General features: G+C 51.2%; 9 protein-coding genes across 9 annotated transcripts; 5 read left to right on the top strand and 4 right to left on the bottom strand.

Moving 5' to 3' along the window:
• Positions 1–47: 47 nt before the first annotated feature.
• On the bottom strand, positions 48–2587 carry HD553DRAFT_319711 (WD40-repeat-containing domain protein). The gene is made up of 7 exons (XM_046181063.1): positions 2058–2587; positions 1845–1949; positions 1654–1734; positions 1467–1536; positions 1252–1387; positions 316–1178; positions 48–227 (listed from the first exon to the last, which is right to left on the bottom strand). Exons 1-7 carry the CDS (start codon positions 2546–2548, stop codon positions 117–119), a joined length of 1857 nt encoding a protein of 618 aa, XP_046032804.1. The 5' UTR covers positions 2549–2587; the 3' UTR covers positions 48–116.
• A 445-nt stretch (positions 2588–3032) lies between these two features.
• On the top strand, positions 3033–5363 carry HD553DRAFT_257712 (transcription factor TFIIH subunit p52/Tfb2; the record flags this gene model as incomplete). The annotated part of the gene is made up of 13 exons (XM_046177370.1): positions 3033–3130; positions 3238–3354; positions 3439–3564; positions 3699–3810; positions 3907–4016; positions 4104–4254; positions 4351–4395; positions 4466–4549; positions 4608–4773; positions 4840–4970; positions 5036–5083; positions 5143–5221; positions 5287–5363. Coding segments are annotated over 13 exons (1344 nt in total), but the record flags the coding sequence as incomplete, so codon positions are not given.
• A 794-nt stretch (positions 5364–6157) lies between these two features.
• HD553DRAFT_337608 (uncharacterized protein) lies at positions 6158–8357 on the top strand (the record flags this gene model as incomplete). The annotated part of the gene is made up of 6 exons (XM_046182297.1): positions 6158–6213; positions 6428–6435; positions 6610–6909; positions 7104–7513; positions 7579–7869; positions 8001–8357. The coding sequence occupies 6 exons, from the start codon at positions 6158–6160 to the stop codon at positions 8244–8246; spliced, it is 1311 nt and encodes a 436-aa protein (XP_046032806.1). The 3' UTR covers positions 8247–8357.
• An 892-nt stretch (positions 8358–9249) lies between these two features.
• Positions 9250–10292, top strand: HD553DRAFT_146077 (uncharacterized protein). The gene is made up of 4 exons (XM_046176704.1): positions 9250–9333; positions 9416–9986; positions 10057–10122; positions 10212–10292. The coding sequence occupies exons 2-4, from the start codon at positions 9435–9437 to the stop codon at positions 10281–10283; spliced, it is 690 nt and encodes a 229-aa protein (XP_046032807.1). The 5' UTR covers positions 9250–9333; positions 9416–9434; the 3' UTR covers positions 10284–10292.
• A 1809-nt stretch (positions 10293–12101) lies between these two features.
• On the bottom strand, positions 12102–13188 carry HD553DRAFT_326910 (uncharacterized protein; the record flags this gene model as incomplete). Its single annotated transcript, XM_046181748.1, has 6 exons — positions 12102–12133; positions 12235–12346; positions 12412–12540; positions 12600–12720; positions 12846–12886; positions 12937–13188. 6 exons carry the CDS (start codon positions 13186–13188, stop codon positions 12102–12104), a joined length of 687 nt encoding a protein of 228 aa, XP_046032808.1.
• Positions 13189–13593: 405 nt separating this feature from the next.
• On the top strand, positions 13594–15254 carry HD553DRAFT_319719 (uncharacterized protein). Its single transcript, XM_046181064.1, has 9 exons — positions 13594–13667; positions 13729–13922; positions 14009–14259; positions 14349–14456; positions 14550–14622; positions 14716–14724; positions 14822–14835; positions 14907–14966; positions 15036–15254. Exons 2-9 carry the CDS (start codon positions 13760–13762, stop codon positions 15051–15053), a joined length of 696 nt encoding a protein of 231 aa, XP_046032809.1. The 5' UTR covers positions 13594–13667; positions 13729–13759; the 3' UTR covers positions 15054–15254.
• Positions 15255–15572: 318 nt separating this feature from the next.
• HD553DRAFT_278056 (ICE2-domain-containing protein) lies at positions 15573–17496 on the top strand (the record flags this gene model as incomplete). Its single annotated transcript, XM_046178025.1, has 8 exons — positions 15573–15983; positions 16049–16195; positions 16276–16466; positions 16589–16748; positions 16874–17083; positions 17157–17229; positions 17294–17324; positions 17388–17496. 8 exons carry the CDS (start codon positions 15573–15575, stop codon positions 17494–17496), a joined length of 1332 nt encoding a protein of 443 aa, XP_046032810.1.
• HD553DRAFT_146184 (uncharacterized protein) lies at positions 17399–18442 on the bottom strand. Its single transcript, XM_046176705.1, has one exon. It carries the CDS (start codon positions 18260–18262, stop codon positions 17624–17626), a length of 639 nt encoding a protein of 212 aa, XP_046032811.1. The 5' UTR covers positions 18263–18442; the 3' UTR covers positions 17399–17623.
• A 180-nt stretch (positions 18443–18622) lies between these two features.
• HD553DRAFT_278123 (ribonuclease H2, subunit C) lies at positions 18623–19543 on the bottom strand (the record flags this gene model as incomplete). Its single annotated transcript, XM_046178029.1, has 2 exons — positions 18623–18847; positions 19061–19543. 2 exons carry the CDS (start codon positions 19541–19543, stop codon positions 18623–18625), a joined length of 708 nt encoding a protein of 235 aa, XP_046032812.1.
• Between the last annotated feature and the right edge of the window lie 226 nt (positions 19544–19769).

Here is a 19769-nt window from a genome sequence, read left to right on the forward strand (position 1 = left end):
AGCCGGAGATGGCGCTGAGAAAGGTCACCAAAAACAGCCTGCTTGCATTGAAGTGCAATCCCATATCGATCCACTCGTCATGCACGTAAATATATACAGGCCGTCCCAAACGGCGCTCAACCGAACCTCGCGAGTGCCCCAGTCTCGACCTTGATCTCTCCTGACGCGATCTTCTTTTCCCGCTCCAATTTGGCACGCTGGTTTTGCACCTTTTCTTTGGCGGCAACCTGTGAGCGCAGCATTATCCAGCATTGTTAGCTTCAAACTTGACATCGGTAATAGGCTTCGCAATGGTCTAGGAATGCAGCAACTCACGAGCGCAGGGTCGACCACATTCTTTCTCTTCTTTCGCAAAAACTTCTTGACTCCCTTGTCTCTCCCCCTCATCTTGTGCTTGAGCTTTTCCACCTTCAACTTCTTCCCCACCTGTACCCCATCCGCATCGTCGCTGTCGTCCCCAGCCTCTTCCTGCTCGGCCTTGATCGCCGCGTCCACCTCTTCTCCAGACTTGCCCAACAACCTCAGCCGTTCCACCCTCGGTTTCTTGTAGAACGGCGTCTCCTTTTCGCTGTACGCTTCCTTCTTCGGATCGGCCATCCTTCCCAGGAAGTCCGCGTCCATGGTGATGAGATCCGGCTTGATCTTTTCCAAAACACCACGAACTTCGCGTTCCCTCCTCCTCGTCTTGCTCTCGTACACGTCGGCTTCGTTGGAATCGAATTGGGCGAGACCGGACCCGGGAACGAGCAATGAGGAAAAGCCGGCATCATGCCCAACCCCAAGAATGTCTTCGAATGGAACGAACCTGATCCCCTTCGGTGTCCGACTAGGGAGGTTCAACTTCTGGTAGAGTCTGGGTGGAGAGGCCTTGCCCTCGACTGAGGGGGAATGACAATCCCGGTAGACATTGACGTATCCCTTGTTGCTCACGGCGAGCATTCCCTTCATGCTCCAATCCACCTCGCGTTGCCCATGCCCGCGTTCGTTCCACTCTCGTACCGTCTGACCCCAGTTCCGGCAATCCCAGATCTTGACGCTCCCGTCCGCACCCGAGGTCGACATGTACCGGCCGCAGGAAGATGACGATGGGTCGACCGAGATAGATTGGACGGGACCCATATGAGCGAGCAGCTTGACATGAGGAGTCGACATGCTAGGTGACCACAATGTCACTTGACCTGCATGTTGTCAAATCGGTCGATCAGATCACAAAAGCTCGGCATCATGATCCTTTGCTCCATGTTGACCTACCATTCTGATGACCGAGATGTACGATCGCATTATGTCGGTTCTGCGCCATGGCCTGTACGCTTCCCATCCGGCTCTTGTGCTCGGCGACCATTGTTCCCGTCGACGTATCGTGGTACCGCAGAATTCCTTGATTGCCCTACAATGGCCACCGCGCCCGCATCTGATCAGTCGATGTGGCTCGAATTGCAGATGATCCAGGACTGTCAGAGACTTACGATCGTAGCCAACAGGTAATGATAGGGCAGAAATTCCATCCGTGTTACATCCAAATGCTGCTTCATCTTGCTGTGAACAAGCATCAGGCGCAATCCGTACAAGGATCAGCAAAAATGCCCCTGAGGCGCCGATCGAGAGAAGGGAGACAAGATGATGAAAGTGGCGACAGCCAGGATAGACACTCACTGCACCTCCGTTCCGAATTGATCATAGATAAAGACGTATTTCTTCTGGGCGACCGCATAGAACGCTTCCGAGTGTAAGAATCTGCGATTTTGATCAAAGGCCATGGCGGATCAATTCTCTGGCTGAGCGAGAGCCGGCAGGCAGGTGGATATGGAAGGAAGTACGAAAGCAAAGATAGACAGAGAGCTTACTTGATATCCCTGACAGTCTCGCCCAACTGGATCTCCGAGTGTAATCGACCGGCTTGCCAGTCGAACGTGGCGACGTGGCCGTGAGAGCCTGCTAGGGCTAGGTGTCTGTTATGTTGAGCGTTAGAAGCGGAATATGGGGTGTGCAGAAGCAAGAGAAAGATGATGGCAGTGAGCGCGAGTATAGGGTAGTCAGGAAAGGACACTAAGACTCACCGTCCGTTCCGAGTATAATCTATCCGATAGCCCCCTCCTCCGACAGTTTCCAATTTCAGATCAAACTTCTTCCCAGCACTCCCGGCTCCGACAGCCTCTACGATCTCATCTTGTCCTACTCTCCAGGTTCTCTCCCCCGCCTCGAGATCCACTTCGATCCCGCCGTCTTCTCCTGTATTGTTAAGATACTCTTGAACCTGCTCCCTCTCGATGTTGCTTCGTTTCTGCGCTACCTGTTGTCCAGCCAGTTTGGCTCGCAGCTTCTTGTCCCCGATCTTGTTGAGATGGATCGAAGGTTTGACATCCTGGTGAGCGGATTGAAGGGAAGAAGAGAGACGGGTATTGCTGAGGATCGAGTGGAGGGACGGATCGATGGCGGGTTTCGACTTGCCGCGGTTGACGGTCTGGTGAGGGAGGGGTTTGCGGAATTTCGGTTTCGAGGAGGAAGACGAGGCCTCAATGGGACCTGCTGATGCTAGTAGCGAGTCCATGACGATGTCGAGTACAGTTGTTCAGTGCCAGACCTGTCGGATGAAGTAGTGATCTGCATGTCTAAATCGAAGATAGCATTTGATGCATATGCAGCTCGAACTCTTTCGAAATCTCGAACGACTAGACGGACATCAAGCTGTTTCTGGCCAGATTATCTGGTTCCGGCGACGTCGGAAGTAAATCCGCCCTAGAAGTCAGATGTCCGCTCGATCGATCTCCGAGGGGTGGACTCATGAGTAAGACCTCGTTCGATATCAGGCAGTGGGGTCAGTGCTCGATTTGCTCCTGCACCGTTGACAACTTTCTATTTCACGACCTCTGCGTCATCGGCGAGTACCTTCATGCAGGAAGTATCTATATAGCCAGAATTCCCTACCACCCTTTCCCGCTCCTCGACTCCCTGAGTCAACGCCCGTCATGACGACCAACTCGACGTCTGCCATTCCCGGTACGACTCCCCGGCCCATTTACGAAGACCATCCGGCGACGAAACCGTTGATGGAGTTCTTGCAAGATGGCAAGAGTGATAATTTCTTTGCGAAGCTGTATCAGAGCGAGGCGGTGTGTCTGGGTCTGTTCCGGTAAGCGATAACCTCAGCTCGTCAGGTCGCCGTATACACGATTGACCGTCTAAGTGACTTGACTCCTGATGCTCATGAATCGAATCCGTTTCCCCGACTTCAAACAGCCTGCTACCCCCAATGTCCAGACAGATCATAATGAACTTACTCTGGATGTCAAACGAGATGAAAGCCAGTCACCTGAAACTGTTCCTGGGGATGGATCCGAAAGCGCCTAACGACCTGTAAGATCACGTCGTCCCGCAATTCCGCCTGAGTTAGCTCCTCAGTTTGTTCCGCTACTGACATACTGTCATTGGCAACTGCAGAATAACGTCACAACACCCTCTCATACATGACCTGCTTATCCTACAATCCATCAAGCACAAAGGCCTGATCTATTATGTCTTGCACGAATCGTTCAAGAAGGGGTTGAGGGGGGCTCTTACAGGCGGGTAAGTCATTATTCTCGAAACACCACTTGCTCAGAATCCTTCATCCTCCCTTAGTGGATGCGAGGACGGTATTCGGTGCGCTTTCGGGACAGAAGCTCATAATCGAGATCTGCATACTCCTTGGACCGTCATAGGGGCTCAAATCAAGCGTTCGGAGTAACTTACAAACCCGTGGCGGGCGGATCGGACGGGTCAATTCACTTAGATGTAGACGAGTTGGTGGACTACGGGGATGGGAAGTGGGAGGTAAGTCCAGTCGGGTTCGTTGAGACAGTTGCGGCTGAGAGCGAGTAGGCAGCGTTACTAAGACGGTCGGTTTGCGATTTATGGTGATCGTCGCAGGCTTTGTTGAAGTACATGGTATCTTCCCAAAAACGGGCCGCAAGAGAGGACGAGACGCCGGAAAAGCGAGTGTTGGACTTGTTACTACAGTGCGGGCTGATGGAGCGCGTGTGAGTCTTGCCTGCCTCTTCAAATCACATCGAATCGATCGATTTGAAAGACAGCTTATTCGATGATGGCCGATTTCGGTTTCTTAGGTACGACGACCATCACTACTTGACAGACCTTTTGAAGATCACGTCCAAGGGGTTCCAGTTTCTGCTAGAAGATCGATCGGCGCAGATCTGGCAGATCTTGATGTATTATATACAACAGGGAATGGTCAGTTCTCTATCTTCCCTTTCCTGCGTATCAATTCTATGGTCAAAGGTTGGGACTGATAAGGGTATTCAACGTTTACTCCTGCAGGAGGAAGGAGGAGGGGCGGGTCTGGATGGGGTAGAGGTATTGAAGCTGTTATTCTCGCTGAGTAATATGCATCTGGGCAGGGTAAGTCATCTTTCGCCTGTCAATGTTGCATGCAGCTGAAGTCGCAAACTCGCAATGTGTCGGTTCATAGGCGTACGATGCTTCACGATTACCGTCGGTCCAGAGAAGAGTGCTGGACGAGCTCGAAGCCTTTGGGCTGATATACAAAAGAGCAGTGAGTTTTCCAGTCACAAGTTCGACCTTGACCGCAGTCTGAAAATGCGACGATACAGAACGTACCAACGGGTAAACACGATCAATTTTACCCAACACGATTGGCAACAAACCTGTGTTCCGGTAACGTTGCTTCCGGGGGAGATGGAGCTATGGGAGGGGCGGGGGAGACGAGAAAAGGGTTCTTGGTGCTCGAGACGAATTATAAGATCTACGCGTATACCTGTGAGTTTAGCTCATTGTTCCCCTACAAAACCTTCCTGAGCTGAAGCAAGGTTGGACCTGGATAAGCGAACGAGCTGGAGATAGCAATTCTGAACCTGTTTATCGATATCCGGACGCGGTATCCGAACCTGATCGTCGGGCGATTAGAAAGGGATACGGTCAAGGAGGCTATGAAGAATGGGATCACCGCTGCTCAAGTGCGTATACCATTTCGATAGGCGTACCTGCAACGAAATACTAATCCTCTTGTATGCCTTTGCAGATCATTAGCTATTTGACGACACATGCACATCCGCAAATGTTCAAGAATGTGCGCATCATGATCATACTGATAACGGGTCAATCCAGCTGATCAGACCCCAATGACAGAATCCGTTACTGCCGATCACGGTCGTGGACCAATTGCATTTGTGGGACCGGGAACGGAATCGACTTGACAAAAATCAAGGTAGGCTGATGCCCGCTTCTCGAGCAAATGAAGCAACATCCTGACCTCTCATGCCATGCTTGCAGCCGCACTATTCCGGTTCTGGAGAAAGGACATGTACGAAGACTCGCTCGCATACGCGCAGACGATCGCAGCGCTCCTCTGGACGACGACCTCGATGGAGAACGCGGGCGGAATCGACAAGGTGTTTTCAGGTATCATTATCGTGCACGAGTCCTTGAGCGCGCCGTTCAAGGCGTATGTGGATCAGCGGCGGGAGGATTATCGTATGACTGGGTAGACCCAAGTATAATCACCAAACGACAAAGTCCATCAATGCGCATGTAACGATAGGTCTCGGTATCATTTCTGTTCGTTTCGTTGTGATACAAGTGTGTGCTGCTCTATCGTGGCTTCCCGGCCGTTTCGGCTCGGCACATAAGGTCCTGTACAATGAGGCCCGCGTAAAGACGGAATAGGTTGCTAGTAAATTACCAGGCTCACCGTTCCATCTGAGCGTGAGTGTTCCTGTCGGTCGTGGCACCTTTCAGGCATGACGTCCTGTAGGTCCAGGTACGGACGATTTCGAGCTCTAAGTCGATTTAGAGCATACGAGAGAGTCCCTCCATCCGCTGAGATGCTAAGGCCGCATGCCAGTACCTTTTCTAGATGATCGAGAGGTTGCAAAGACTTTGATCCGATCCGTTCTGCCAATTTCAGGCTGCGAATCCGATTAAGGCTTCGCTGTGCCAGCTGACCGATCTTGCCAGCGGCAACAGTCGGATTTGTGGTGACATTCGCCCAAATGTATGTTGGTCTAGGCTTGTCCTCCCACCTTTCAGCCTGTCGACTTATACGCAACCCAAGAAAGTCCTGAAGAGATGAGGTGGTCAAAAGTCGAGCTTCTGAAATGCTATAAATGTACCGATCAATAAGGAATGGAGAACCCCCATCATCATGCCCACACGAGACATCAATGCCTTAGACCGCCCGCGGAGAAGCTCACAGATGGTGTGCGTTTTCAGATACAAAGGATCTCAGGGTGGGTCGGTGCTATCGAAGAAAGCTATATAAAAAGCTCCAATTTAGTGGCCTCCTTGACAGAATTCTGCAGAGTACTGTCACGCGACACAGCTGAGGGGACAATGGCTGGAAACCGTTTCTTTGCTTTGGATCGCGAACCTCTATCGCTCATGAATTTCTCAATGATCATGATCACGACTTTAGATTGAAAGGTAAACTTCCCGCGAGTTCGAGGTTCGCGCTTTCAGGGTACTTATGTTTAGGGAGTTGCCAGCTGTAACGGCGGAGACTGTAACGCTTCCTTTGTAGCCTTGCATGGTCGTGCTTGGCGGTCGAATGCTCGCACAAAATGGTTATCGATTACGCTTACGCTCGCTAGGATACAGACAACATCGCGCAAGGCTTTGAGCTCCTGTGCGAGGGACGAACGATCTTTCAGCTTCAAGGCTTCCCTGATGCTCACCGGTTTCAGTGGCTTGACACGCTACGTGGCGCGGAACCAAATCTTACTTGGCTTGGCTTTCCTCTTGAAACTGACCGCGGAACGCACATGAGTATGATTCTGAAAGTCCGGCCTGTTGAGATTTCGGCCGAAACGGTCTCTACAGGTATCGCGCCTGGGTCCGACTTTGGCGCCCAGACACTGCCTCACACCTACTGGATTTCGTGCGGTATGGATAAAGGAGGTAAGCATCATGCAATCGGAACGCTCAGATGAGCCTAAATATCCCAGCAGACAAGAGGCAGTTCAGCTGGGAAGGATCGCTACCTCACTTGGGGTACCAGCCGAACGTAAGGTATAGGAGAAGAAGAACTATCTGAACCCGCATCACATTTCGCACTACGTCCGATTGATAACGACCTCGCTAGTTAACATCAGTGAAGCCATTCCAAGCAAAGATGTCCGCATCGTCTCAAGCGACAACAAAGACCAGGAGCTTAGGTCGCCTCCGAGATATGATCGATTCCTACCTAACCTCGTTCAACATTCCCTCAGATGGTTTGTTGGGCCATGCTCTTTACGGGCTAGTAGAGGGTATGAGCAGTGTCATCGATCGCGGCAAAATGGCGGCACACGGTAAGGTTTCAACCAGGATTCACTCGATTCTTCGATCCCTGTGCGAATCGGTCTCATTAAGACTCGTGCCAGGACATCACAGCAAATGTTCAACGGACAACATCTGGGATAGGTGGATCAAACAGGATTGCACCGAGTATCTTAGCACCATCTTGGTCGCTCTGACGGACCTCGCAAAGGATGAGTCTTCGAATCCGCTATGTGTGGCTGATGTATGTGCAAAGCTTCTGTATATAGCTATACCGAGGATGACTGACATACACGTCGTCGTATATAGTTGCAACAGCTTCAGGAAATGCAGAAGCTGTGCCAGTCTTGGCAGACTGGCATGTCTACAAGGTTATCGCTCAACTCGCATTCGACCACGGCTTGTTCGGCTGACTCGGAAGAGCAGACAATCAAAGAAGGCCCTAATAACACATTGAACAGGGATCGCAGTCTCGAGGGAGAGAATTTGGAAGCCAAATTCAGCGAGACAACAGCCGCTTCCGATAGTGAGGGAAGGGATACATCTTCGTATGACATTCATGATCTTCGCGATCAGTTGCTAGAAGCTAGAACCATCGAGGTGAGCACCGACGTAGTCTAAGTGAAGCGTCCATCTCATGAATCTCATTGCTACTACAGGATGAGCTGCGACGCCAGGGTATTTTGTAACGATCCGCTGTATCTGCGTATGAGGACATCGCCTGGATACAGAGTTGTAGAACGGTATTCGCCTTTGGAACAGGTACATGCTTGTCGAACTACTACGTCGGTAACAACCTTGCTAGTCTTGATGAAGAGTTCTTGATACACGATGACTGTCGTGTCGTTATACCAGCTTGTGTTGCTTCCTTTCATTGCTCACCAAAGCGGCTGAAAAGCCTCACCTGTTTCACTTTTACCGGCCGCGCGGAACGGCGCCGTGGACCAACAGGTATCTCGCCACCCGCGGCTTGCTAATCACAGATATATGATCTGGGATGAAATTCGAACAGTTCGCTGACGACATAGGGTGGTTTCTCTGGGGCTCGTAGCTCCTTTGGTACTTGGCTGTGAAGCTGAAAGCTAGCCTTTGAAGGACCGTATAATTGTCGCTGTTTGTATTTTGTTGAGGACGCGCAAGCTCGCGTACCACTTGTATGGCATCGCTCCGCGGATAATTGAACTTTTTTGATCACGTGACGTTCCACCTCCCTCCCTTTCCCCCCGGTGCATCGTTGCTGTTGCTGCCACGAGCAAGTCCGCTCATCAAACCCACGATTCCATAAAGCTTGTGATATTGTGTTGGTTTCATCACATCTCACCTCGATATCAAAGTCACAACTTTTTTTACCAAGTCAGACATAAGACATATCGAGATAAGTAACGTTTTTATCCCTGTACGTATCGTCTATGATCGAGCATCTGCTGCGTCATCGTGACGTTCCCAGCTTGTGCAGAAACAGCCATGCCTGCTTTCGCATCAACCCTTTGCGTATGCAGACAACGGACTTGAAAATGACTCTACCAGTGTACCGAGCCTTTGTCGGCGGCTATAGTCGGATTTAGCATGATTACAGTAATGCTCAAATTGATGGATACTCAAAGGAATGGTTGTCTACCGGTATAGGCAATGATCCAAATTTCAATCAATAATTCTAAGACAGACTGTCGACAGATGCAATTGCCCCTGTGTGACCTCTGGAATCGACTCGACGTGACCGACCGCAAGCACAAACAATCAGATTGATGCATGCGTTGCCAGGCATCGAGACATGTCAAGATAAAATGGGATCGCCCGTATATACGACTAGACTCATCTCCTTCGCCTATCGGCATCTACCGGCCAAGAAGAAGCCGACGATCTGAGCCGACCACAAGCCGAGCTACACACTTGCTGAGAATGTACCGAGGAGACGAAAGGAAGGCATACCCAAAACCGTATCGCTGATGCCCTTGCTGCAGAGAGTTCAGCGCGGAGCCTAGAAAGGCGTTATACGGAGACTCCGATGGTCAAATAGGACAAAGGGACTGTCGTTCAGTGTTGTCGGCGAGACACCTATATAGGGTGAGCAGAGAATGAAGACTGCGCAGCCTCTTCATGCAGTCGTAGCAAAAGTCCTTTCAGCAAATTGAGATCTACATTCTAGAATAGGAAATCGCTACAACATGTCTGACCATACAAATTCCGTCCATTCCACTACAAACGCAACGGATTCGAGCAGGGGGTCCTTCGCTCCAATCACCGCTGGAAGCACTGGCTCCTCGGCTGGTGTACCGCCTTCATCGGCGACAGGTGCGAGCTCCTCCAATGCGCCTGCCGGAGATGACTCGCCGTCGTTCCCCCTCAAGGCAGGGACCAAGTCAACAAAGAGTATAGACAATCTAGAGAAATTGAGGTTATGGTATTGCGCGGAGAAGAAATTGTCCGCTGAAACCCAGTTCGTCAAATTACTGCTCTTGATTGAGACGGGTTTCAACAACATTTTCGACAAGTTGCCTCAAGCAACCGGAATCCGAGGCGATGTTCGGAATTTATCCCATGCCATTGTGACCGCTCTCTCTCGGAAGATGTGCGAGCCTCACGACCCTAGTGGATTGAATCAACACTGGGATCCATGGCTCATGAATCCAGATTTCGGTGAGAAAATCAGTCTCTTCATAGAAGCTACGAAAATCAAATCAGCCCGGTCAGAAATGAAGCCACTGAACGCATCCGACGTGAGTTGACCGTTCACCACTGAAAGATTACGGGACTCCGCCTGACTAGCGATTCGGGACACCGTCACAGTTCTCGAACATGGAAGGGGCTTACAAGCTGGTTCAGAATTGGAAGCCTGAATCGGTCAACTTTTTTGTGAGCGTTTTGTGTCGTAAAGTCAACGCGCTGTCGAATCAGAAACTGAAACGTTACATTATTACTACAATTGTGGCGGTACAATGCAGGCGAGTCCCCGAGAAGAAATGACGGCCGAAGAGGTTGACAAGGTCCTTGATGCTTTCTTCCATAACCCTTGATGTAGAGAAGGTATTGGTTAAATCTGGCACGTAGTCAGAATAGGATCTGTATCCATACGCGCTACAGTAGCAGAGATGAAGATCGAGATGAAGCCGTAGCTCGTGCATTTGCTAACTCGTGAGAGCAGATTCTGATTGTTAGAACTTTGCAAGCAAGGGAAATTTGCGGAATCACATTACCAAATAGTAAAGCGGTCAAGCGGTTTCAATTTGATTATGAAAGGCTCTTTGGTCGCGAAAATCAGCCCGGCATCTTCGCCTCACCATGTCATCCTGATCGCTTCAACACCTTTGTCGTTCTTGCTATCCCCTTGTATAGCATGGATTCGGACGTCACGGTCAGAGAGCGATCTCCGGCATATTGTGCTCAAAATCAAAGTGGCGGCGGACCAGTAGATCGGTTTGCGCCTGATGCAAGTCACGCCGATTGAGAGGAAGCTTTCCAGCAAGTGGAGCGCTTGGCTCTTGAGAGTATTACATATCCCGGCTCAAATCATTAGGAGGAGTCCTAGGGAGAGGAACAACAAAGAATTGTTTGATACCGGAGACACATCGTTCACTTATCGTAGGTGCCACAAGCTTGGCGCATGCTCCAAGGTGGAAGTGGGCACGAACGACACATCAGAGCACAGTGAGCTTTGTCGATTGAACGGAGAATCCTGTGGCTTCCCGACACAGCCGGGGAGTGGGAACCTTCATATGATTGTGCTTAGCATTCATGCCATCACGGTGAAATTTCAATTATTTGCGAGACAAAGAGCATTATCTAGAAAGCTCTATTGTTTTGATTGATCACGCAACTGCAAGCTTTTCTATCGGTTCCTGATCTCTCCAGGGTATCATTGACGTATTCTGATGGGGTAACGCGATTTCGATAGCTGACCTGACGTAATCCCATAACCCTACTACGTCAGTACCTCTTCAATCTGGCATATGATGTGAAATCTAGATCTATGAGTAGTGGAAAGACCGCGCACAGACGCTGGACAATAGGCAAGGCAAACCTAGAGTATACTCCGGGTCTTGGCCTGAATCTTCTGGTTTTTTGATCGAAACTTGACTGTGAGGGACCGGACCTCGATGGGGGACATCGAGATATAGAGATTCTCGATGCATATGTTGAGACTACAGAACACTTACTGGATTTCAAGCAAGTGATTTGATAGGGTTGTCGGATCCTGTTCCTTCATAATCCCTAGGCTCAGCGTTATCACCCTGGAATACCCGATATCAATGGGGTAAGCGCCAATCTTCGCTATAGTTACTCCCACCAGAATCCCGGTGCAGCTTGCGAGTCCCTTTTGGTCAAGCGTCTGTATCATCCTTTTCCAACATAAAGAGAAGAACTGATATCGACCAATCTCAAGCTGGCTAAAAGAGTCTAGAGCAAACAGTGCGAGTTTTGATGTCGTGGGAGCTCGTATCAATTGAAAAGCTTCTGACATACGGTGTTCTTCCAGAGCTTTCGAGTTGGCATGAATCAGGCTGGAACACAACGGTAAATCGCGGGGATGACGCGAATGTTGAGGCACAAACTTTGAGGGATCGTCAATATTGAATTTGCACAAAAGGAACTGGTTGCATTTGTATGATCATTACCCAGCACACCGCGATAAAAGTTTCGGGTACGATTTGCACTAGTCAAGGAATCCTTTCTGCGTATCAAATCCTGCTCATCACGACCTTCGAATCATACTCCATGATCAGAGCGAAGTTGCGTCAGGGACTGTATCTGAATCTGGCAAAGACCGGCAGATCTCGGTAGCAAGGAAAAATAAATTGCGATTCGCCAGTCATGTCCATACAGTTGAATCAAAGTCACTCGAAATTCAAGAACTCGAAGGCGGGGTCTATCCGATCAAGATAGCATACCGTGCAGGAGCGAGATTCGAACGCGAACAACGATTTCAGCGACCAAAGAATTCGAACCATCTCACTGCGTATTACTTACCGTCGTCACTGAATTGTTTCTTGCTCGGTTGAGTCTCTGCCTCGGAGCCATCTTCGCTGTACCGGCGTTTCCCACTTGTGCTCGTCCCAGAAGCTGCGGCAGACGCGGCGTTCTGTGGAATGGAACCATGATGAACAAGCTTGAAGGCGACCGGTCAATATACATTCACAGACTTACTGTTCCGCTCTCGTACAGAGAGCCTGGGTTTGTCACAGTAAGATTGTCCGACGGACCTGTGCCGGTAACAGATGGGATGATCCCAACATCGCTCTGAGAATCAAGTGGCGATTGACGTGCCACAGCTGCCTACTCATGTGGCCACCAGTCAGCATCATGGCTGAATTTTATACATGCCAGAGACTTACCTGCGCCCACCTCTTCACATCTTCGGGCGGGAAGTATAGTTCACTCCTGCAGTTATTGAGCAGTGTCGCCAGGTCTGTGAACTTCATGAAAGCACGAAGTAAGATTGCGAAATTGAGTCGCCTGTCAAAGTTAAAATCGGTAGCTCACCCCCCATCCGTGACCAGCATATGTCTCTCGCAGTCTTTCCAGACGATCGTAATATGAGACCCCCCTCGGGCCTTCTCTCAAATGTTTCATTAGCTCACTCAACCAGATCCTTCGATCTTTGCCAGATCTTGCGATCAATCTATAAGAGAGTTGCCGGATGAACGGACTTATAGCTGTGTCCCGAATAACTTTTTCGACTGTCTCCCTCTGTTCGAGTGCTATGAACTTATCTAGAACCTTTCCATAGTGATTCAGAAATAAGCCTTCACCGCTCCCCTCTTCCGTGATCTCGTTCACTTCCATGTAAGTGGACAACTGCTGGGTGACCCTCTTTGCAGTATCGAGTTGTTTGGTGTGAACAAGATGGATGTGTGGCTTGAATATGTCCTCCGACTGCATTCTTAGCGTTTGAGGCCCAAGAGCTTGATTCGAAGAACTCATATTTGTTCTGACACCAGTACAGGTCGATATTATCTGACAACGAGACAGGGCAAGACGTTTCGCTTTGTTGTCGATATGCCGGGTAATCCAAGATACTCAACGCAAATATCCCCATGTAGGGGGAACAGAGGGGTATATATCTCTATCCCGCAGTAAGAAGCTACCCCTCGTAGCGATATCGCTTCCTTTGATCGCCTCATGAAATCAGCTGACAAACCCCAACGTTTCATGTTTCAGGTTGTTGCTGCTCGTAAAGCCACCTTACCGACCGCGTTGGCATCGTCGCACCGCGGATAGCTCAACTTTCTTGATGACGTCACGCTCTCTCTCTTCGTGGCTGTTGCTGCCACGAGCATTCCGTTGATCAAACCCATAAAGCCAGCAGCTCGATAGCGATCAACAGATCAACAGGCTATTCGACCACATCTCACTTCGATATCATACCTACATCTCAGATTCACATTCCCGACAACAAACTCGTAAGTCAGCCCTAAATCAGTTTCCGTGTTGTGCGGACCTTGACCGACCTTGACCCCTCAGCTACCCACAAAACACGACACGTAAAGACAACATGGATCAATTCGTCAACCTCGCCAAGCAGTTCGCCGGTGGCAACAACGAGCAACAGCATCAACAGCAGGGACAGAACTTTGGTAACCAGGGAGGACCTCAGTTCAACGCTCCTCACGGTTCCGGCGGTTCTTCTGGTGGATTCGGGGACATCCTCTCCATGTGTGAGTCATGGCTACCCCATCCTTCGATATGTGGGACCCTTCCCTGATCACTGTCCTATAACTACGACCCTATTCTGTCTTATCAGTCAACCAAGGATCCGCCGTCTCGGGTGCTCAACAAGAACTTGGCCACCAGACCGACCCTCAGACTCAATCGATCCTCGCCCAGGGGTTCGCCCAGACCCAAGCTTACGGGTCCAATGCTGTGCAACAAGGAGGTGCCGTCGACTTGAACGAAGACGGCATTATCGATGACTACGAGCGAGCTTACTCGAGGGGCGAGGCTCAGAAGGGTCAAATGAGCAGCGAGAGCATGGGTACTGCTGCGGCCATGTCGGTGAGTCCCACCTCGCAATGTTGGACTTTGATCGCATCGCTCACTCCCCCTCTACCTTTTCTTTCGTGTGACGTTTTTCTTTCGCGCAGGCCTTCAAGAAATTCATGGGAGGCAACGACGCTCAAAAGGCTCAGAGTTCGGGAGGTGGGGACATGCAATCCAAGTTGATCGGAATGGCCATGGCCGAGGCCATGAAGGTCAGTCCTCTTCTGTCCTTCTTTCGTATCCCATATGAGATCAGCTCACGCCGGGCGAGCTTGATGCTGTTATTTCTCGGTCGTGGTCTACAGTTGTTCAGCTCGTCCGGAGGTCAGACTTCCAACGGAGGTGGGCAACAGGATGTCGTCAATGCTGCTGGAAAGCGTGAGTCTTCGTTCCTTTGCACTTCCTACTTGCCGATCCCTGTGGAAGCTGACAGTCTGTCTACTCTATACGTTGATGGCTCGTCGTTTATAGAGATCATGAGTGCGTCCTGGGGATAAACGCGGATCGATTCCTACTTGGAACTACGCAGAGTTTGCTGACAACACGATATTCTTTTCTTTTGCGACCTTGCTTACAGAGATGATGCTCAAGGTGAGCGAAGTATCCTTGACGGTCGAGCGAGAGATTGAAGTGACTAACGTACTTTTCTTTGCCATCTTTAGTCCCAGATGTCGGGTTCTACCGGAACCGGAGGCGGTGCTATGGGCGGATTGATGAGCATGGCGAGTCGGCTCTTTCCGTACCATGCGAAGAGTAGATTTGCTGATGTGGTGTCACGCGCTCGTACTTAGGCTTCCAAGTTCATGTAAACCGCATGCCAATCAGGACCCCAGGACGACCGTTTTCGACGTCTACGAGAAACACAAAGAGAAACCGAAACGAAACGAGACCTAGACCGATGATTCCGCTTTGATGTTACCGACTGAATGATGGATATTGAATACACGTATACCTTTCTGCCTGCTACCCTATCCGTAGTCAGTAGCCGATGATGTTCTTGCTGTGAGGTGATCGACGTTGAAATCTAGGTTTATGGTTTGGGGGTGGGTTCAGGCGGGGACTTTGTAAACAAACGTTCGGAAACGTCACCCGCCGGATGCTCAGTTTGGGGGAAGGTGACCGAGGGGTGTCAACGGGCTCTACTTCATGATCAGACCTGCTCAGACCATATCGTTTCACATGCATCCATCATCACAACATTGTCGGTCCAACTAGTAATAGAGATACATCTTGTTTGCGCCGTAGGATTTGAAGCGATCGAGTTACCGGGAGAAACGACCACGAAGTACTCAGCTCTATAGACAGGGGATGCAACCTACACAACGACCATGTTGTCCTACCTGATATCCCGCCTGCTCGGGCTATCCACCTTTACCCAGGTCCTCTACCAACTCCCCCTTACTCTCGACTGGCTAGGACCCCCCTCATTCCTCTTCCTCTCGCTCTTGCTGTTCCTCTACCAATGCTCGTATGCAACCTTCCGACTGTTGACGAAGAACACCCCTTTGGCGAGCCTTATGGGCCTGTGGAACTTGATCAACCCGTTCGTGCCAACACTATGTGCGCTGGCAACATGTTGGATGTACCTCTACCCGCCGGCTGCCGCTGATGTCCAGGCGAGCTTCTGGAGAGTCGGCTGGAAACGGCTGTTGGGAGTCGTGCTTCCCGGCTTCTACGCTCAGACGTTGAGGCTAGTGAGCCCGGTTTTCAGCTTACTGGAGGGGTTCTCGACTCTACTAGTGAGTCTATCATATATTCATATGCAAGCACGCCAGGCTAATGGTCGCCTGTGGTTGTCATGCAGATCGCCCAACTAGTTGGAAGAATGAGCAAGGGGTTCATCGAGGATTCACCTATCGCTTACGAGAAGGAAGAGTTTGAATGGAGACGTCTGTCTTTCCTCGTGATATCCTCCATCATTTACTGTTCTGGAGCTACCTGGCTTGTCATAGTCAGTTCGACCCATTGTTTCTGACCACATATGATTGCCAACAGCTGACAAGAACCTCATTCGACATTCGCGCTGCGCAGTCACACCCCCTCTCACCGCCGTTTTCCAAGACCCAACTTCCACCCATCTTTCTTGGACTGGCACTCGCGACGGTCTTCTTCTTGACCATGATCGCATTCTCGAGGAGGAGTGCAACGTCGATCGAGACGTCCTTGATCTTCCTCTACATTATCTATGGCGCTTGGATGAGCGGAAAAGAAGAGTTGATGGAGTGAGCAGCCTGTTTCATATGGTTGCGTGGATAGCAAGGAGCTTATATTCATCTCTCTATGTCTGCTCAGGCCGCGAGACTTTGGTTCGGGCTGGTTGACGACTGGATGGGGCCAAGCCAAGATCCTATCGTCCCAACCTACCTTCTCCTCGATCCCCATCTCGTCCGTCAACTTGGACACAGCTTCACCCAAATCCATCTTTACGGCCCTGCTCTCCACCCTCGGATTTGCTGGAGCGGTCCTCGCCCGACTACTGGGGATCAACATCGGCTTCCTTTCCGGTCTAGGCGGTCTAGACAAAGTCGGACAATACGTCGGCATGGACACGGCTGCACCGCTCATCAAGCCGGGTCACGATCTCGATGTCGTCGGACTCGCCATGAACATCCTGAATCACGCCTCAGAGACCATGCTCAAGATTGCGAAATCGCTCCCGCCGACCTTGCTGATCTCGCTGTGTTACCGGTTGCTCGTCCTACACACCGCGGCCCGGTTCATACCTGCTATCAAGCGGGCGGCCAGCGGGTGGGACGAGCCGGTCACGCCGGCCGGAGGCGAAGGCGAGAAGAGTTCGAGCTTTTGGAGCGATGGCAGGAGTTTCAGCGAGGAGAGGGCGGTGAGCCAGAGATGAATCAACGGCAATCCCTAACAGAGCTCAAACTGATGAGAGCTTTTCTACCCTTCGATAGAGTTCGAGAGTAACAACAATCTTGTTATCGTACCGGCGAGCCATTTTGATAGCCGTGTATACGCACCTGCTCTGTGAGTCCTGGCTCAAGCCTAATCACACGGTCTCTCGATTGACGGAAACGCAATTACAACGCAGTGCTCGACAACGGCTCGCAAGTATGGTGGAGGTAAGCGGGTCGAGTCGTGTATTTCTGCAAACCCCACGCTTATCGTTTGTTGATCGTCTTCAGATGGGTCAACATATTTGTCACGCTCGGAGTCTGGGCTCTCGAGCTCAACGTCGACCGGGACGACTTTGATGACGATGGGGAAAGCATCGTTTCGTGGAATAGAGACTGATAATCGTCGGGCGTCATCCTACCAGGAATCGTACACTGTAACGAATAGGGGCGTGAAGGAAAGACATGCATGAGCTTGAACAGGTATCTATCGCAGGGATTGTGTACATGAGGGACGATATGCGGGTCTAGGCGTTGGTTTCGCCAGAGGAGGTGGTGGTGATGCCGTCCTGAACTTTGCGACGAGGAGCGGTGCCAATCCTGAACAAGCTGAACCTTGACGATTTGGGTGCGACGGGGCTCTTGGCCGTCTCTGGCAGATCGTGAACCGAGACCGTGGCGTCCTTTCCCTTGTCCCCCTCTGTACTCTGCACAACTGCCAAGACCTGCGCGGCGTTCTTCATCTTCATGTTCAGCGCTATCTTGGCCTGCTTGACGATGGGCAGCAGACGGGTGAACCCGCTTTCGATCTGTCTGACCATCTCTCCTCTCTCCTGTTGCCCCTGTCCTTGCCTCGCCACCTCCTTGCCCATCCGGGACTTCCAACGATAATCATCGAACAGCCGCAAGAGCAAGATGTAGTGATTCCACAACGCCTCGTACGTCTGATAAGCGGAAGCGAGATTGCTCTGCTTGGACTTGAGGAGGTCGCAGAACGTCTCCAGGGCTGCGGACAGGCGTTGGGTCTCGGAGAGGATGTCTTCCGGGGTAACATCGTCCGTCGTGGGGGATTGGACGTCGAGGGTGATCGGGTTGGTGACAGGAGTCGATTTCGCGTTGGTGTTGGTGGGATTGATCTTTGGTTTGATGATGGGAGAAGCCGTCATGATGCGCAGATGTGTGGTCGTAAATGTGGTCGTGATGCTGGTATGTGGGTTGTCGTTGTCGCAATGAGATGCTTGGAATGGGAATACTGAAGAGCTGCTCCCCTCGCAATATCTCGGCAAGCAAGGGAGATCTGATCTGGACTATGCAAATATATAGTCCTTGGCGCTCTAATGGTTTCCGTTTGGCAAAACGGGTTTCATCTCCACGCCCCCCTTTACTTCTTCCCCATCCCCCCTCAGGGACGAGCAGTGAAAGGAACCCTCTCCACCATTTCCCTCTTCCTGCAGATCTACCTTATCTCGTCGTCAATGCAACGCGATGAGATGTAGCGTGATTCATTCCCTCGTCCTACTCCTCACCTACTCCTGGTGCAACACGCTGTTCAAGCTCATCCACTCTCCCAAGGTCCTACAGTACTCGTCCTTGCCCTCGTCGAGCGGTCCATCGGGATTCCAGATGGTCAGGCTGGAGAAGGAGGCCGTTGGGAGGAGGGTACGGGAGAAGATGGGTGGGGCGGGTTGAAGTAGGTCAAGGTCGAGGTGGTGGTCCTGGTCGAGTTCAGGAAGAGTATCAGGTTGCAGTGACTGAACGTCGAGGTTGGAGATGTTTGTGGTCGTAGTGGTTGTCGTGGTCGTGCTACTTTCTATCACCATTGACATGTCCTCCTTGACTACCACTTTCTCCTCCTTCTTCTCGACCGTCTCCTGCAAAACTACACCTTCGTCATCGGCGGCAGCTTCCTCATCCTCCGAATCCGAATGCATGCTAAACTTTTGCATGACCCTCTTCGGCTTGACCCGACGCGTAACAGGCAACTCGAGCACGTCCACGTTGTTCCGTTTACGTGGGGACCGTCTCAGTCCAGGAGCGGCGTCGAATGACAATGAAGGGGATTCCTCCCTCTTGAGGTTCTTGACCGTGTTCGATTGAGCATGTCCTTGAATTTGGGGGGCCGAAGGGTTCATCCTTGATGCGAGAGAGGGAGCGGTGAGCACAAGGCCCGTATACCCTTCAGGCAGTCCGAGCGTATAGGCCTGTACCCTCCTCCCCCTAAACGCAGCGACGGTGATCGATCCGTCTCCCTGTTTCTGTACCTTCTCCTCGGAAGTTTCCTCGGATGTGGGCGGACCGGGGATGGTACGAGGTTGAAAGTAGGTCGATACCTCTGCCGGGCCGGTATAGTCTAGGTGGAAAGGCATCAGGTTGAGCGCGGTCGGGGCGAGTTGTGGCAGGCCCGAGGCGGGCGCGGGGGCTAGAAGAGTTTCGCGCTGGGGCGGCATGACTGTGGTCCGTTTGGGGTCGATGTCGGTGGAGAGCGATGCGCAGGAAGCCTGACGATTTGCGAGTTGCAAGTTGAACAGAGAGAGTTCAGAGAATGAAAGAGAGAACTTGATCAAGAGATTTCAGGTCAAGACCGCCGTCGCGTCGAGAAGAAAAGCATCCGGATGAGCTTTCGGAAGTAAATCCAACAAGCTGAGACTCGACGTGGACCGGTAGTCCACCCAT

The sequence above is a fragment of the Filobasidium floriforme genome, assembly GCF_021052385.1.
Source record: "Filobasidium floriforme strain CBS 6241 chromosome Unknown HD553scaffold_28, whole genome shotgun sequence".
In the NCBI taxonomy this organism is placed as follows: domain Eukaryota; kingdom Fungi; phylum Basidiomycota; class Tremellomycetes; order Filobasidiales; family Filobasidiaceae; genus Filobasidium; species Filobasidium floriforme.

Bases quoted from the DNA above. Each gene is read 5' to 3' on its own strand.
- HD553DRAFT_319711 (XM_046181063.1), bottom strand. From the start codon at position 2,548: ATGGACTCGCTACTAGCATCAGCAGGTCCCATTGAGGCCTCGTCTTCC. The intron at 1,537-1,653 runs GTGAGTGTCTAT...GCTTGTTCACAG, and splicing joins CAATTCGGAACGGAGGTGCA to CAAGATGAAGCAGCATTTGG. The intron at 1,388-1,466 runs GTAAGTCTCTGA...TGGCCATTGTAG, and splicing joins ATTACCTGTTGGCTACGATC to GGCAATCAAGGAATTCTGCG.
- HD553DRAFT_146077 (XM_046176704.1), top strand. From the start codon at position 9,435: ATGTCTGACCATACAAATTCCGTCCATTCCACTACAAACGCAACGGAT. The intron at 9,987-10,056 runs GTGAGTTGACCG...ACACCGTCACAG, and splicing joins AGCCACTGAACGCATCCGAC to TTCTCGAACATGGAAGGGGC. The intron at 10,123-10,211 runs GTGAGCGTTTTG...GGTACAATGCAG, and splicing joins CTGAATCGGTCAACTTTTTT to GCGAGTCCCCGAGAAGAAAT.
- HD553DRAFT_319719 (XM_046181064.1), top strand. From the start codon at position 13,760: ATGGATCAATTCGTCAACCTCGCCAAGCAGTTCGCCGGTGGCAACAAC. The intron at 13,923-14,008 runs GTGAGTCATGGC...CTGTCTTATCAG, and splicing joins CGGGGACATCCTCTCCATGT to TCAACCAAGGATCCGCCGTC. The intron at 14,260-14,348 runs GTGAGTCCCACC...TCTTTCGCGCAG, and splicing joins GTACTGCTGCGGCCATGTCG to GCCTTCAAGAAATTCATGGG.
- HD553DRAFT_146184 (XM_046176705.1), bottom strand. From the start codon at position 18,262: ATGACGGCTTCTCCCATCATCAAACCAAAGATCAATCCCACCAACACC.